The 16532-nt window shown below is 45.9% G+C and overlaps 1 protein-coding gene across 1 annotated transcript in view; it reads left to right on the forward strand.

Annotated features, from left to right (window-relative positions):
* The window catches only part of LOC124798414 (protein madd-4-like), a 473991-nt gene that overhangs the window by 138086 nt on the left and 319373 nt on the right, over nt 1–16532 (forward strand). The window contains exons 3-4 of the mRNA XM_047261811.1: nt 3094–3333; nt 9267–9411. Coding sequence (XP_047117767.1) covers nt 3094–3333; nt 9267–9411 — 385 coding nt within the window. The remainder of the gene's footprint in view (nt 1–3093; nt 3334–9266; nt 9412–16532) is intronic.

The raw sequence follows: 16532 nt of genomic DNA on the forward strand, positions 1-16532 counted from the left end.
AGTCGTCTGGAACCGCACTGCTGCTACGGTCGCAGGTTCGAATCCTGCCTCGGGCATGGATGTGTGTGATGTCCTTAGGTTAGTTAAGTTTAAGTAGTTCTAAGTTCTAGGGGACTGATGACCAAAGATGTTGAGTCCCATAGTGCTCAGAGCCATTTGAACCATTTTTTTCTTCAGTTGTTTTTAGTCCCGTACTTGCAGAATCTTTCTCCGACTGAAGCAGTGTTGGAGATTTGATGTTTTGCCAGATACCTATGATTCACGGTACGCTCGTGAAATGGTCGTAGGGGAAAATCCCCGCGTCGTCGCTGCCTCGGACGTACTGCATCCCATCCGTCGGGCGCCGATTACAACACAACGCTCAAACTCACTTAACCCTTTCGTGGGCAAAATTATTGAACACTTTTTTTAATGAATGGAGAGCAGACAGTAGTTAACAGATAGGTATATTTATCATACAGAATATCAAGTTTGTTCCAGCTGTGAAAGTGAGGTCACACAACAAGGTGGGAAGTATTCTTCCTTCCTTGGAGTTAAATGACAAAAACAACTTTTTCAATATATGTCATATTTATTTGATAAATTTACTTCTCTTGTTGCAATGATTGTTCACAATTACTTGCCATGAAATTTTCTGAAACATGGGTCTATGCAAAGTGGTATTTGAAAATATGTACAAACACAGCGAGTGCTCTTTTCCGCAGCATTGGTACTACAATGACGGCAAATGGTTCAAATGGCTCTGAGCACCATGGGACGTAACATCTGAGGTCACCAGTCCCCTAGAACTTAGAACTACTTAAACGTAACTAACCTAAGGACATCACACGCATCCATGCCCGAGGCAGGATTCGAACCTGTGACCGTAGCGGTCACGCGGTTCCAGACTGAAGCGCCTAGAACCGCACGGCCACTCCGGCCGGCACAATGACGGCACGTCCAGTATGTTTCTCCTAAAATGGGTTGAAGCTCCCTTACAGCCACAAGACGAAAATCTTTAGGTACTTTACCCCTTTTTGCCAGAAAGACATATTTTTGCCCATGCCTTTTTTGGGATGAGGAGTCAGCGGTCAATTGCCTGGCTAGATGGATCCCGTATGTGAGCTGATCATGCTGTCCACTTTCTCTTTTATTTATTTTCCACAGGATAAAACTGTTCACTGCAGCAGCGTCCATCAGGAAATAAAATATTCTGTGCCACCATTTTACAGAACGTCTGCCAATAGCATACCTTTCTCGTAATTGATCAAACTTATCGACACCACCCATTATTTTGCTGTATTATGCCACAACTTCAGGACAATACATCTCTGTACTAGTACCATCCTTGAATTCCTTTTCATTGTTGCTGTTTCTCATGGGTCATGAATTGAGGACAGGAAAGTGATTGGACGGTTATCCATCCATTTTACTGCAGAAATGGCTCCTTTTGTTTCAAACTGGAATTCTCCTCGTTCCAATTTTACATTTTCCTTCATAAATTTGGGTCAATCAAAAGTATTTACCTTATACTATAGCTTTGAGGGAAAAAAATCACAAAATGTCACGCAAACAGCACTGAAAGGCTGCTCTACAGAGCAACACTCAACTATATAATGCCTCTGCGCGAAGGTACAACGGCTCACGAAGGGTTAAATGTGCCATTGTAGCAGCAGTAACAGTGCGCCAGAGACTTGTAAAGATGGGTCGAACTCGTTCATTCCCGTGAACTACTTCATTCATTTCACTTTTTGCCGTGAAGCGTTCAAACGAAGTAGTTCATTCATGAAGTACGGAAGCCTGGCGAAGTTGGTCAGTTCGCCGTTCAGCCGCGGCTACGCTCGCTTCGCCTCGCTCGTACAATAAAGCTTCGTAATACTTCATAATTTTACCAACAGATGGTCGAACTATGCAGTAACGTGCACGGAACGTTTTACGCTCTTACAGCGTCTGAGCTAACTTAAATAGAGCATGGTCGAAGGGGACAAACGAAAGATAAACAGAGAAGCCTGTCACATATAAAGAAGGTATTACATTTAATCTTGCTCGACATTTTCTCATGAAGCGCCCAAAAAAGTCTTTATCTGTCAAGTGAAACATTATTTGTTGTATTCATGGACTGAAAACTAGGGCTATCAACGAAATGCAGTCCAATTTTATGTTCTTTTAAAATTTAATCCAAAATAGAATGAGTATGTTTACCACTGTCACAAAGTCTATATATCAACGTTAAGCAATTATTCAGAAGTTTTCCTGTAGATTTTATTTTTGTTGAGAATAATAACCCTCCAGATTCAAAGCGTAAACTGTCACCTGTAGTCTTTGGTACGATTTCAGGTAAAATCCCTCTTTCAGTGTTATTAACAAACCTTTTATTTTCGTGTTGGCTGTGCGTGTTCACACAGCCAGCCTCTTCATTTGTATCTGTAATATTCATTTGTCCGTAAGCGCTGCCAACCAACAGTAGGATACCGGTAGACGCGAAGTATAACTGAACTGCACAAATAGTCACGGGTAATGATGTCAGCACTGCAGGAAGCAGCTGACGCTTCCTTCCCCTCGCCCCTCACCTCCACAACCCATCACAAAATCTATCGTTTCCCACAAACGCCGCGCGATTCGTCGAAAGGCAGTAGAGGGGGGGACTGAAGAGAAGGGAGAATGAGTGACGTAGCGCCGATGTAATGGGATGAGGGAGAGGGGAAGAGCGTGAGTGAACTAGAAAAAAGTGTGGAGTGTGTTATCTGTGAAGAGTTTAAAGTACCAGTTCATTGAAATTGAGTGGTTAGTTCACACTTCACTGGAGTGAAGCGTTCATTTGAACGACTCATTCACGAGCTCCCCATCACTAGACACTTGTTGTCTTATATTGGCGTTGCCAACCGCAGCGCCATCTTCTGCCTGTTTACATATCTGTGGTTTTGAATACGCATGCCTATACCAGTTTCTTCGGCGCTTCAGTGTAGCTATTGTCTAATTGCACTCAGGGGTAACGGCCCAAGAAAGGTTGGGAAACACTGTACTAGATTCTCTCTATGCCTAGATGTAGGGGTCTACGGATGCTAAATAAGACGCTGAGAGTGTATATATATATGTGTATGTGCTTGTCGGCAGCCGTGTCCGGAGGCGGGTGACTTCCGAGACGAGCAGTGCGCGGCGCTGAGCGGAGATCCGTGGGAGGGCGAGCTGCTGCGCTGGTCGGCGCACGAGGACGAGGCAGCCCCGTGCGCGCTCACCTGCCGCGCCACGCGCCCTGACGGTTCGCTCGTCGTAGCTCGCCTGGCCGACCGCGTCAGGGACGGCACTCGCTGCCGCCCCGGCTCCCTAGACATGTGCATCAGCGGCCAGTGCCAGGTGCGTACCGCCGCTCACTCTCCTCCGTCTTTCTTGTTACGCATTTGCCTGTTGCTCACTCTTGATCTACATCTACATACAGGGTGACAATTATTGAACTATATGAAAAAAAAACGTAAATTACACTTGTGCTCATAAATAAAGGATAATGCTGATACCTGGTTGTTGTGTACATAGTTCGGCGTAGTCAGCGCGTGCACAACTTTCCCACTAGAGCGCGCCCCGCTAAGCACAACAGCGCAGGCGCAGCGCTCGTCCGTCTCCGCACTACGAGATGGCGCTGTCTTAGAGACGGACCAAATTCTGCTTCCGCCGATCCGCGTATTAATATGTAACGCAGCCAATGAGGTTGCTGCTAACGTAGAACCTCTTCTCCTCGAGGATCACACTCGCCGATTAGTCAGTCTGCAATTGTCTGCATTAGTCTGTACCAGTCTCCATTTGTCTGTACCAGTCTATAGTCAAGTTTCAGTCTGCGCCTAATAAGATTATCATATTCCTGTACATAGCCATGAAAAGAAATGGATAGACACTTTGTCAAGTATCGGAGATATGTGACAATAAGATTAACGTACCAAGACCAAAGGAACGTTAGACTGTCAATTCTACACTCCTGGAAAAGGAAAAAAGAACACATTGACACCGGTGTGTCAGACCCACCATACTTGCTCCGGACACTGCGAGAGGGCTGTACAAGCAATGATCACACGCACGGCACAGCGGACACACCAGGAACCGCGGTGTTGGCTGTCGAATGGCGCTAGCTGCGCAGCATTTGTGCACCGCCGCCGTCAGTGTCAGCCAGTTTGCCGTGGCATACGGAGCTCCATCGCAGTCTTTAACACTGGTAGCATGCCGCGACAGCGTGGACGTGAACCGTATGTGCAGTTGACGGACTTTGAGCGAGGGCGTATAGTGGGCATGCGGGAGGCCGGGTGGACGCATCGACTAATTGCTCAACACGTGGGGCGTGAGGTCTCCACAGTACATCGATGTTGTCGCCAGTGGTCGGCGGAAGGTGCACGTGCCCGTCGACCTGGGACCGGACCGCAGCGACGCACGGATGCACGCCAAGACCGTAGGATCCTACGCAGTGCCGTAGGGGACCGCACCGCCACTTCCCAGCAAATTAGGGACACTCTTGCTCCTGGGGTATCGGCGGGGACCATTCGCAACCGTCTCCATGAAGCTGGGCTACGGTCCCGCACACCGTTAGGCCGTCTTCCGCTCACGCCCCAACATCGTGCAGCCCGCCTCCAGTGGTGTCGCGACAGGCGTGAATGGAGGGACGAATGGAGACGTGTCGTCTTCAGCGATGAGAGTCGCTTCTGCCTTGGTGCCAATGATGGTCGTATGCGTGTTTGGCGCCGTGCAGGTGAGCGCCACAATCAGGACTGCATACGACCGAGGCACACAGGGCCAACACCCGGCATCATGGTCTGGGGAGCGATCTCCTCCACTGGCCGTACACCACTGGTGATCGTCGAGGGGACACTGAATAGTGCACGGTACATCCAAACCGTCATCGAACCCATCGTTCTACCATTCCTAGACCGGCAAGGGAACTTGCTGTTCCAACAGGACAATGCACTTCCGCATGTATCCCGTGCCACCCAACGTGCTCTAGAAGGTGTAAGTCAACTACCCTGGCCAGCAAGATCTCCGGATCTGTCCCCCATTGAGCATGTTTGGGACTGGATGAAGCGTCGTCTCACGCGGTCTGCACGTCCAGCACGAACGCTGGTCCAACTGAGGCGCCAGGTGAAAATGGCATGGCAAGCCGTTTCACAGGACTACATCCAGCATCTCTACGATCGTCTCCATGGGAGAATAGCAGCCTGCATTGCTGCGAAAGGTGGATATACACTGTACTAGTGCCGACATTGTGCATGCTCTGTTACCTGTGTCTATGTGCCTGTGGTTCTGTCAGTGTGATCATGTGATGTATCTGACCCCAGGAATGTGTCAATAAAGTTTCCCCTTCCTCGGACAATGAATTCACGGTGTTCTTATTTCAATTTCCAGGAGTGTAAATAGCATCCAGAATCAAGTTACGTAATGTTTATGCTTGTTATTATGTTAATAAGTGTGTGTGAAAATTAATCAAGTTGTGTTTAAAGTTGGTCACGGTCAATCTGCTACTCTTAAGCGTGCAAGTGGCATTTCTATCGTCTGACCTAACGGCAGAAGATAAACACGCCAGTATAAGACCACGAGACATATTGCTGACACTCGCCTACTTCGTTAGAGCGACAAGTCAAATAATCTGATGGTGTCTGTACCGAACGTCTTACAGTACGCACACCATAATGGTTAAACAACGCTCTGGTGGGCGATTTGCGGGTTTAAATCAGCTCGGGGTATGACCATGCGGTGCATTTGACCTGCGGTCGTCGCACGGCGGCGCTGGCAGCAGTCCACATACGCAGAGGTGTGTTGGTGCATGTCAGAGTACGGTGCAGTGATTAATTGCGCAGACGTTTTGTGACGTGCTAATTGTGACTGTGTATTGAAAATGGATCTAAGAACACAATTGATTACGTTATGAGGGGTAAAATGCTAGAACGACTGGAGGCTGGTCAAACACAGCAGGTCTTAGCACGGGCCCTCCGTGTGCCACAAAGCGTGATCTCAAGATTATGGCAACGATTGCAGCAGACAGGAAACGTGTCCAGGCGCTACAGTACGGGACGTCCACAAAGTACAACACCACAAAAAGACCTACATCTCACCATCAGTGCCCGCAGACGGCCACGGAGTACTGCAGGTAGCCTTGCTCGGGACCTTAAGGCAGCCACTGCAACAGTTGTCTCCACACACACAGTCTACACACGACTGAACAGACATGCTTTATTCGCCCGGAGACCTGCAAGGTGCATTCCACTGGCCCCTGGTCACAGGAGAGCCCGTAAAGCCTGGTGTCAAGAACACAGCACTTGGTTATTCGAACAGTGGTCCCAGATTATGTCCACGGACGAGTCCAGGTGTAGTCTGAACAGTGATTCTCGCCGGGTTTTCACCTGGCATGAACCAGGAACCAGCTACCAACCTGTTAATGTCCTTGAAAGGGATCTTTATGGAGGTCGTGGTTTGATGGTGTGGGGTGCGGTTATGATTGGTGCACGAACACCCCTGCATGTCTTTGACGGAGGAACTGTAACAGGTCAGGTGTATCGGAACGTCATTTTGCACCAGTATGTCCGCCTTTCAAGGGTGCAGTGGGTCCCACCTTCCTCCTGATGGATGATAACGCACGGCCCCACCTAGCTGCCATCGTTGAGGAGTACCTTGAAACCGAAGATATCAGGCGAATGTAGTGGCCTGCCTATTCTCCAGACCTAAACCCCATCGAGCACGTCTGGAACTCTCTCGGTCGACGTATTGCTGCACTTCTTCAAACTCTTAGGACACTTCAGCAGCTCCGACAGGCACTGGTGCAAGAATGGGAGGCTATACCCAAGCAGCTGCTCGACCACCTGATCCAGAGTATGCCAACCCATTCTGCGGCCTGTGTACGTGTGCATCATATCCCGTATTGATGTCGGGGTACATGCGCAGGAAACAGTGGCGTGTTGTAGGACATGTGTTTCGGGACGGCTTTCTCAACTTATCATCAATACCGTGGACTTACAGATCCGTGTCGTGACTCTTCCCTATGTGCCTGTGCTATTAGCGCCAGTTCTGTGTAGTGCCACGTTGCTGGTTTCAGCTCAACAATGACTTTGGGGTTATTGCTGTACACCTTGTCTTTAATGCGGCCCTTCAAAAAGGAGACGCACGTGTTCAGATCCGGAGAATATGGCGGCCAATCGAGGCCCATGCCAGTGGCCTCTGGGTACCACAGAGCCAGAATGTGGTCCCCAAAGTGCTTCTTCTCCAGGACATAAAACACTCTCCTGTTTCGATGGGGTCTAGCCCCAACTTGCATGAACCATATCTTATCGGAATCAGGATCACTTTGGACTTGGATTCTCGGATGTTCGGCTACTTGGAGGCCATTTGCAACCATTCATGGACGTCATGTTCCCAAATACTGATGGAATTTTTATGGATGACAATGCTCTATGTCACCGCCAATGGTTTGAGGACATTGTGGATAATTCGAGCGGATGGTTCAGGCACCTAGATCACCCGACATGAATCCAATCAATTTATGGGACATATTCGAGAGTTCCGCTTATGCACAAAATCCTGCAATGGCGACACTTTCGCAATTATGGGCGGTTATAGAGGAAGCGTGGCTCAGTATTTCTGCTGGGGACTTCCAACTACTTGATGAGTCCATGCCAGTTCGAGCTGCTGCATTACGCTGGGCAAAAGTAGGTCCGACACGATATTAGGAGGTATCCCATGACTTTTGTCATCTCAGTGAGTTTGTACAGAACGACTACGGATGATGTTTTCTAAATAAAAGCAAAACACGTCTGATGTGAATCATCCTTTAATTACAGTAGCCCCCAGACGGCAAAATAATAATAATAATTATTATTATTGAATTAATACAGGGCTATTACAAATGATTGAAGCGATTTCATAAATTCACTGTAGCTCCATTCATTGACATATGGTCACGACACACTACAGATACGTAGAAAAACTCATAAAGTTTTGTTCGGCTGAAGCCGCACTTCAGGTTTCTGCCGCCAGTGCGCTCGAGAGCGCAGTGAGACAAAATGGCGACAGGAGCCGAGAAAGCGTATGTCGTGCTTGAAGTGCACTCACATCAGTCAGTCATAACAGTGCAACGACACTTCAGCACGAAGTTCAACAAAGATCCACCAACTGTTAACTCCATTCGGCGATGGTATGCGCAGTTTAAAGCTTCTGGATGCCTCTGTAAGGGGAAATCAACGGGTCGACCTGCAGTGAGCGAAGAAACGGTTGAACGCGTGCGGGCAAGTTTCATGCGTAGCCCGCGGAAGTCGACGAATAAAGCAAGCAGGGAGCTAAACGTACCACAGCCGACGGTTTGGAAAATCTTACGGAAAAGGCTAAAGCAGAAGCCTTACCGTTTACAATTGCTACAAGCCCTGACACCCGATAACAAAGTCAAACGCTTTGAATTTTCGGCGCAGTTGCAACAGCTCATGGAAGAGGATGCGTTCAGTGCGAAACTTGTTTTCAGTGATGAAGCAACATTTTTTCTTAATGGTGAAATGAACAGACACAATGTGCGAATCTAGGCGGTAGAGAATCCTCACGCATTCGTGCAGCAAATTCGCAATTCACCAAAAGTTAACGTGTTTTGTGCAATCTCACGGTTTAAAGTTTACGGCCCCCTTTTCTTCTGCGAAAAAAACGTTACAGGACACGTGTATCTGGACATGCTGGAAAATTGGCTCATGCCACAACTGGAGACCGACAGCGCCGACTTCATCTTTCAACAGGATGGTGCTTCACCGAACTTCCATCATGATGTTCGGCATTTCTTAAACAGGAGATTGGAAAACCGATGGATCGGTCGTGGTGGAGATCATGATCAGCAATTCATGTCATGGCCTCCACGCTCTCCCGACTTAACCCTATGTGATTTCTTTCTGTGGGGTTATGTGAAAGATTCAGTGTTTAAACCTCCTCTACCAAGAAACGTGCCAGAACTGCGAGCTCGCATCAACGATGCTTTCGAAGTCATTGATGGGGACATGCTGCGCCGAGTATGGGAGGAACTTGATTATCGGCTTGATGTCTGCCGAATCACTAAAGGGGCACATATCGAACATTTGTGAATGTCTAAAAAAACTTTTTGAGTTTTTGTATGTGTGTGCAAAGCATCGTGAAAATATCTCAAATAATAAAGTTGTTGTAGAGCTGTGAAATCGCTTCAATCATTTGTAATAACCCTGTAGTTGCATAATTTAGAAATTGAACTGTAAACTGCAGTAAATGTTTTTGGTAGTTTGGATGGATGGATGAATGTTCGGTGGCACTTGCAGCGCGTGGGCTGCGACCTGCGCATCGGGTCGTCCAAGCGAGTGGACGCGTGCGGCGTGTGCGGGGGAGACAGCTCGTCTTGCGCGCAGCCGCTGTTCCACTGGGAGCACGCCCCCGCGTCGCTCTGCTCCGCCCCCTGCGGCGGCGGTAAGTACTACGCGCACCTGCAGCGCCAGCTAAGGGTACTCACTGTCCTCTCAGACTCTTGTCAGCGTGCCCAGCTCTTCAAAGAGACGTCTGTAAGAGGCTCCAGAGTAGATAGCACGTAAGCACAGTGGACAATAAGTGAACCACCCCCGCGAGACTTCACGCTGATGCCGCAGTGAACTTGAAAACGCCCTCTGTTTCGCGAGGAAGAGAGTTCTTTAGTTTCTTCAGGTATGCCTTGCCCAGCACTATGCACTGATGCAATAGGGCTATCAAATTGCTTGTTATACGCGCATCAAAAAAGGTTTTGCATCACCTCGGTTCCGAGAGTTCCAGAATCTATACAGGAAATTGTTATAACGCTCAACATAAACATCATTTTCGCCCTTTTTATTGCTCATGAAAATCACACATTGCTTGTTGTACTACCATGCCGCAAGACCTTCAGAGGTGGTGGTCCAGATTGCTGTATACACTGGTACCTCTAATTCCCAGTGAAACGTCCTCTTGCATTGATGAATGCCTGTATTCGTCGTGGCATACTAACCCCAAGTTCATCAAGGCACTGTTGGTCCAGATTGTCCCAGTCCTCAACGGTGATTCGGCGTAGATCCCTCAGAGTGGTTGGTGGGTCACGTCGTCCATAAACAGCCCTTTTCAATCTATCCCAGGCATGTTCCATAGGGTTCATGTGTGGAGAACATGCTGGCCACTCTAGTCGAGCGATGTCGTTATCCTGAAGGAAGTCATTCACAAGATGCTCACAATGGGGGCGCGAATTGTCGTCGATGAATACGACTGTCTCGCCAATATGGTTGCACTATCTGTCAAAGCACGGCATTCACGTATCATACAGCCATTACGGCGCCTTCCATTACGTCGGACCCACATAATGCTACTCCAAAACAGCAGGGAACCTCCACCTTCCTGCACTTGCTGGGCAGTGTGTCTAAGGCTTTCAGCCTGACCGGGTTACTTCCAAACATGTCTCTGACGATTGTCTGGTTGAAGGCATATGCGACACTCACCGGTGTAGAACACGTGATGCCAATCCCGAGTGGTCCATTCGGAATGTTGTTGGGCCCATGTCTTCCGCGCTGCATGGTGTCGTGGTTGCAAAGATGGACCTCGCCATGGACGTCAGGAGTTAATTTGTGCATCATGCAACCTATTGCACACAGTTTGAGTCGTAACACGACGTCCTGTAGCTGCACGAAAAGCATTATTTAACACGGTGGCGTTACTGTCAGGGTTCCTCCGAGACATAATCCGTAGGTAGCGGTCATCCACTGCAGTAGTAGCCCTTGGGCGACCTGAGCGAGGTATGTCATCGACAGTCCCGTCTCCCTGTATCTTCTCATGTCCGAACGACACCACTTTTGTTCGCTTCGAGACGCCTGGACACTTCCCTTGTTAAGAGACCTTCCTGGCACAGAGTAACAATGCGGGCGCGATCGAACCGCGGTATTGACCGTATAGGCATAGTTGAACTACAGACAACACGAGCTGTGTACCTCCTTCCTGGTGGAATGACTGGAACTGATCAGCTGTCGGCCCCTTCCATGTAATAGGCGCTGCCCATGCATGGTTGTTTTCATCTTTGAGCGAGTTTAATGACGTCTCTGAACAGTCAAAGGGACTGTGCCTGTGATATAATATCCAGAGTCAACTTTTATCTTCAGTAATTGTGGGAACTGGAGTGATGCAAAACTTTTTTTGGTGTGTGTATCTCACCTGTTGTTCCAAGTACTCCTAGACGTTGTTTGTGGTGGGTGGTGAAGTGGCTAAGAGAGCTAGTCGAGAGATGACGGGGTGTCTGAGTTTTCGTCAGAAGAGCAAATAACGTGTGCAGCCCTGCGAAAAGGGTACTGTCGTCGTGGAAAACGGAACTCTTCACAGCATACTTGTCATGATGTAGAAAAATGAGCAACGCTTGGTCTGCGAGAATGCCTCAGACAAACATCCAGGACCATGTTCGCGCTAACGTGAATGAATAGGCCCATGCCAAGGTGCGAAAAACATCCTCAAAACAACACAGAAACACCTCTGGGCTTATCTGCACCCTGCACAGAATAAGCGCTTCACTGGCGCCTCGGTGCACGCGTTTGAGAAGACATGAATCTCGAGTCATTTGATCACAATGCACGATTTCAGACACCTACTCTGTTGTTTAGTCCATTGAAGACGTGCTGCTGTGATCAGTGGCATTTTGTGAGGTTCTAGACTCTAAATGTCCATTAGCACTGTCTGCACGGAAACTGGTTAAGATGGCCCTGCAGTCAGTAGTAGCAGCAACGCCTGTTGGGCTTGAAACCGATTGTCACCGACAGGGCGCCCGTGACACTCTTTTTCCGGTAGCTGTCGGTTAGAACCTTTTTATGGCCACAGTTTTTTATACCGTGTTACATGATTGCGAGTGGTTCACTATTTCTTGCACCAACAAATGGGGCGGCTTTATTAACCGTGTGGCTATGAGCACTGTGGATGTCGCTTGGTCGTTGACTATTAATGCAATTTTCCATTCGTTTGCAGGTTCGGCTGTCCATAGCGTGAGAAGGAAATTATAACAGGATAAAAAATTTACCCCCTCAAACTTGTCTCCGAATGTCTAGGTAAGCCATTAACCGTATAAACTTAAATGAAACACTTTTCGGCCTTGTCTCACAAAACGTAACTACTACTATTGGGTGGTGTTGGTTCCGGGCTGTAAGTATATTTTCCATTACGTTACTGATTCCAAAGATGTCAAATGTTTACTCTATTATTTCTTGACTTATACTATAAAGGTCATCTGTTTGTCAAAACAGCCATCAGAGGTTCGTTTTGCAGTATAAGTCGAGAATCGATAGATTAAGAAGCTGGCATGTGTTTATCTTTTCTGAATCAGTTGTGTACTGGAAAATGGGCTTACAACCTGAAACCCAGGTCCTTCAAAAATAATAAAATTTTGTGAAATAAGGTAAGAAAGTGTTTCTTCTCCGAAATACAATGTTTTGCCAAGAACCCACAGCTGATTCAGTTAAAAAAAAGTCACTAACCTTTTTCGCACGGTTCAAGAAACACCTCTCTGGGTTCCAATATATAACAAAAATTTGTAACATATTTTTCAGATAAAACTAATTTTCTTTTTTATGCAAATCCAGCTTTAGTTTTACACCTTCAACAAACATTCATTTAGTGTTGAAAGTTTTGTATATCTGAATGAACAAGCCAATCTGACAAAAACTGCACTTAACTCAAATCCATTCTCCTTACATGAATCACAAAAATTACGAAAAAGTCTCACGTAGAAAACAGCATAGACGTAAAGAAGAAGGAAGTTGGCGCTATAGACTTAGGCTGTACGTTGTTTTGAAGACGGGGTAGGAGGGGCCTGATACCATCTTTGATAGCACAAATCATTAGCAGAGCACTGTTTACGATTGTTTCTTGATCCTTATTTCTTTCGTGTGCAACAGCTGTTTGAATCTGTTCTTGAATGTGTATTTTCTCGAGTAATATGACACATTTAGCCTCGTTAATGTAACTCATTTTTTGTTAATTTGCTCGTATTTCGAATAATCAAGGATATGTTATAGAAGGAATGCTTTCGTAATTTACTTAATTCCACCTCTACTGTATTTGTATCGACAGCAAATGAAGCTGGAACTCCCAAACCAATACTTCTTTGCTTACTGGTGCCGCTTTTTGTTCGTTACATTTTCATGTTTCAACTTGTAGGCACGACAAATTTATTGTTCACGTCTGCAAAAAGAACTTACTTACGTGTTCTCTGTCAGCCCATAAACTTGGGTAACGAGGTTAGAAGCAAGGCAAGCTATCGTATCTTGTTCATGTGAACAAAGTGAACGATTATTGAAATGTGAAAGAAACAGAACTGTATAGATACATACCATTAGTGCATTAGTGCCACTGCAGTTTACACATCCTGTCAGCCTGAAATCTTATCTAAGACGCATCGTTCAGTGTGTGGCCAATTATAGCAGTTTATAGGGTAAAAAAAGATATAATTTTTGTAAACTTGTTCCAGCATTGTGCAATTCTGTAAATGTTATTAAGGGAATGGTCTCAAATGCTTAGACCCAGTAAATGGTTATTTTGTTTTAGCATATATGTAAGTCATTTTTGAATAATGGTAGCCTAACATGTGTAACATATGAGCCTACCTTTCAACAGTAGTCTTTTTGCTTCTTTCTTCCGGAATACTTCTCGCCGGTAAGTCTTTCAGTTTTTCAGGAATAATCAAATATATCACAGTTGGAATGTAGTACCGGGTGATCAAAATGTCAGTATAAATTTGAAAACTGAATAAATCACGGAATAGTGTAGAGAGAGAGGTACAAATTGACACACATGCTTGGAATGACATGGGGTTTTATTAGAACCAAGAAAATACAAACGTTCAAAAAATGTCCAACAGATGGCGCTTCATCTGATCAGAATCGCAATAATTAGCATAACAAAGTAAGACAAAGCAAAGATGAAGTTCTTTACAGGAAATGCTCAAAGTCGAGGAATAATGATGTGAACAGCACTGTAAAGCATGTCCAGAGTTATGGTGAGGCATTGGCGTCGGATGTTGTCTTTCAGTATCCCTAGAGACGTCGGTCGATCACGATACACTTGCGACTTCAGGTAACCCCAAAGCGATTAATCGCACGGACAGAGGTCTGGGGACCTGGGAGGCGAAGCATGACGAAAGTGGCGGCTGAGCACACAATCATCACCAAACGACGCGCGCAAGAGATCTTTCACGCGTCTAGCAATACTTTGTTGTTTTTTTTTTGTTCTAATAAAACCCCATGTCATTCCAAACATGTGTGTCAATTTTTACCTCTTTATCTACATTATTCCGTGGTTTATTAAGTTTTCAAATTTATACTGACTTTTTGATCACCCGGTATATCCACTTTAAGCATATGCTTGATTTTACTTTTGAATTTCTTTTAGAGGTATTCAGAGTGTATAGGCCCATACCATCCTTTGTTATATACCAGTAGTAAGTTAGTTTCGTGTCCCATGTACCATTTGCACATTAAACCGTAGTGCTGTGGAATGAAGCATTTTATATTAACATCAACTTTTTATAAATATGCTTTATTAGTTTTCAATTACAAACAGACAGATACTAGTAATTCCTGTCCATCACGATCCACACATTACAATAATAGATAGTCTTCTGCGGAATAGGAGGAGTTGTGAAAGAGAATCGTTTTGGTTGTAGCATTGTGAACCCCTGATTGTCCTACAGAAAACCTTAAAGTGGAGAAATGAATGTCACTTTCTTCTTCTGGTATTGCAGTTACATTTATCATAGTTCCTTCATTTACATTACTATTGGATCGATTAGTATATCCAGGAACGACGCAGGCTTGCATTTTTGATGAAACAGCTCCGTCTTCACACAGTCAAAGAACCAGATGCTATTTGGAATACGAGCATGAGAGTTGATAGATATTACCAGCGGTCGAAACTGGGCGCTTGCACGTCAGAGAGGCGTCATGAGGAAGTATCACCGCGGTGAACCATGGAGATACAAATGCAGTGAACTTGATGTTTTGGGCCACGTAAGAGGCGAACGTCGGCTTCAAGTTTGTGACATAGTTCCAGCTCCCCTCTTTTCTTACCTCCGTGGTAAACAGGGACAATATACACTGATGGGCGACGGCCTTCCACGCGTTACAGCTTGTGACCAAGTATTCGACAGCGCTGCTAGTCTTCACAAATATCACACATTCTCCCCGAGATCAGAGATAAAAAAAAAGAACTAATTTTTGTGGTCAGACAAGAAACACGTATCTTAACATTTAATACAGATTGTAACAGGACTTCTACTTACATTGATTCGGCGATTACAGGCATCGATAATTTCGTGACATGTCCAGATACGGTATCTCTTTTCTATTATCCTTTCCCATCTCGACGTCGATCCATTATACCTCAGTGATTCCATACAACCGACTGGGACATTTACGCCACTTCAACGGAATGAGTTACGTCCACGGTGGAGGGTCACAGGACTGCTTGGTACCAGTTGTACACCATCCACGGCGTTCCAAAGCGAACGGTGTTAAGTGGCTGACTAATGATTTGTGCTGTGAGATTCCAATAAAGTTGTGGAATATTACTGACGTTCTTCCTACGTAGCTCAGTAAATTTTTAGACAACATATTTGTATGGAGATAAACAGCGATTAATTTACTTATAATCAATCAACCAACCGTCCACAGGCAGGGTGACGACTCCAGCGAGCGACCAAATGGTGTAAATGACCCCATCGCGGGCTGAAACCGGTTGGCGGCAAAATAAATAATGCGATTGTGACTGTAATTTTGAATAATTGATTACAGCTCAGTAACCTTGCCAGTAAATGGTAAACACAGAGTGAAACATAGCAATTAAAGTCTCCGCTATTTGGTAGCTCTACGCGTTGTTATCATCACTGAGTGAATTCGGCTGCACATTACATATCTGCAGAAACTTATAGCTCTCGTCATAAAATTCTCTCTGGCTTACAGCTGCGTCAGATTGTTTAAAATCCACCACAGTACGGCAAAATGGTCGCAAAGGAGCTTGCGTTTTTTTTCCATTTTGTGGTTCAGTAACAAGAAAAATTAGCCGACTCCTGAAGAGAACTCAATTTTTAGATCTCCAGCAAAACTGCGACAGCTCATGACGACTGTGAAAGAGGTATACAAAATACCATACTGTTGTGGACCATTTTAAGTCTCACAGACTGGGCGTACTATTGAACAGAGCCGTGTAGAAGACGGAAAGTGTGTCCTCCTGCAGTATCCTGAGACTTAGGCGGCAGCAGGGCATGCTTTGGAAAACAGATACCGAATTTCATTCGGGAGGGCCTCTTTTATTTAACAGACAAATGAATCCCGGGTTGGAGTGATCAAAAAAGCGATTGAGATAACAATTTATGACAACACTCTCACTAAAGACGGCGGCCTGCAGCTAAGCACGGCTTGGGAGCCAGCCATCGGAAGGTTGAAGTGGACGCGGCCGGTGTGCAGCAAAAAAATTGTCATATATTACTTGAATAACGATGACAAAACCAGCGGCTGTATTGAATCTAATATCGTTTATTCTTTTTAAAACACGCTATCAGTTTC

The sequence above is a fragment of the Schistocerca piceifrons genome, chromosome 5 (genome assembly GCF_021461385.2).
Source record: "Schistocerca piceifrons isolate TAMUIC-IGC-003096 chromosome 5, iqSchPice1.1, whole genome shotgun sequence".
Classification (NCBI taxonomy): Eukaryota; Metazoa; Arthropoda; class Insecta; order Orthoptera; family Acrididae; genus Schistocerca; species Schistocerca piceifrons.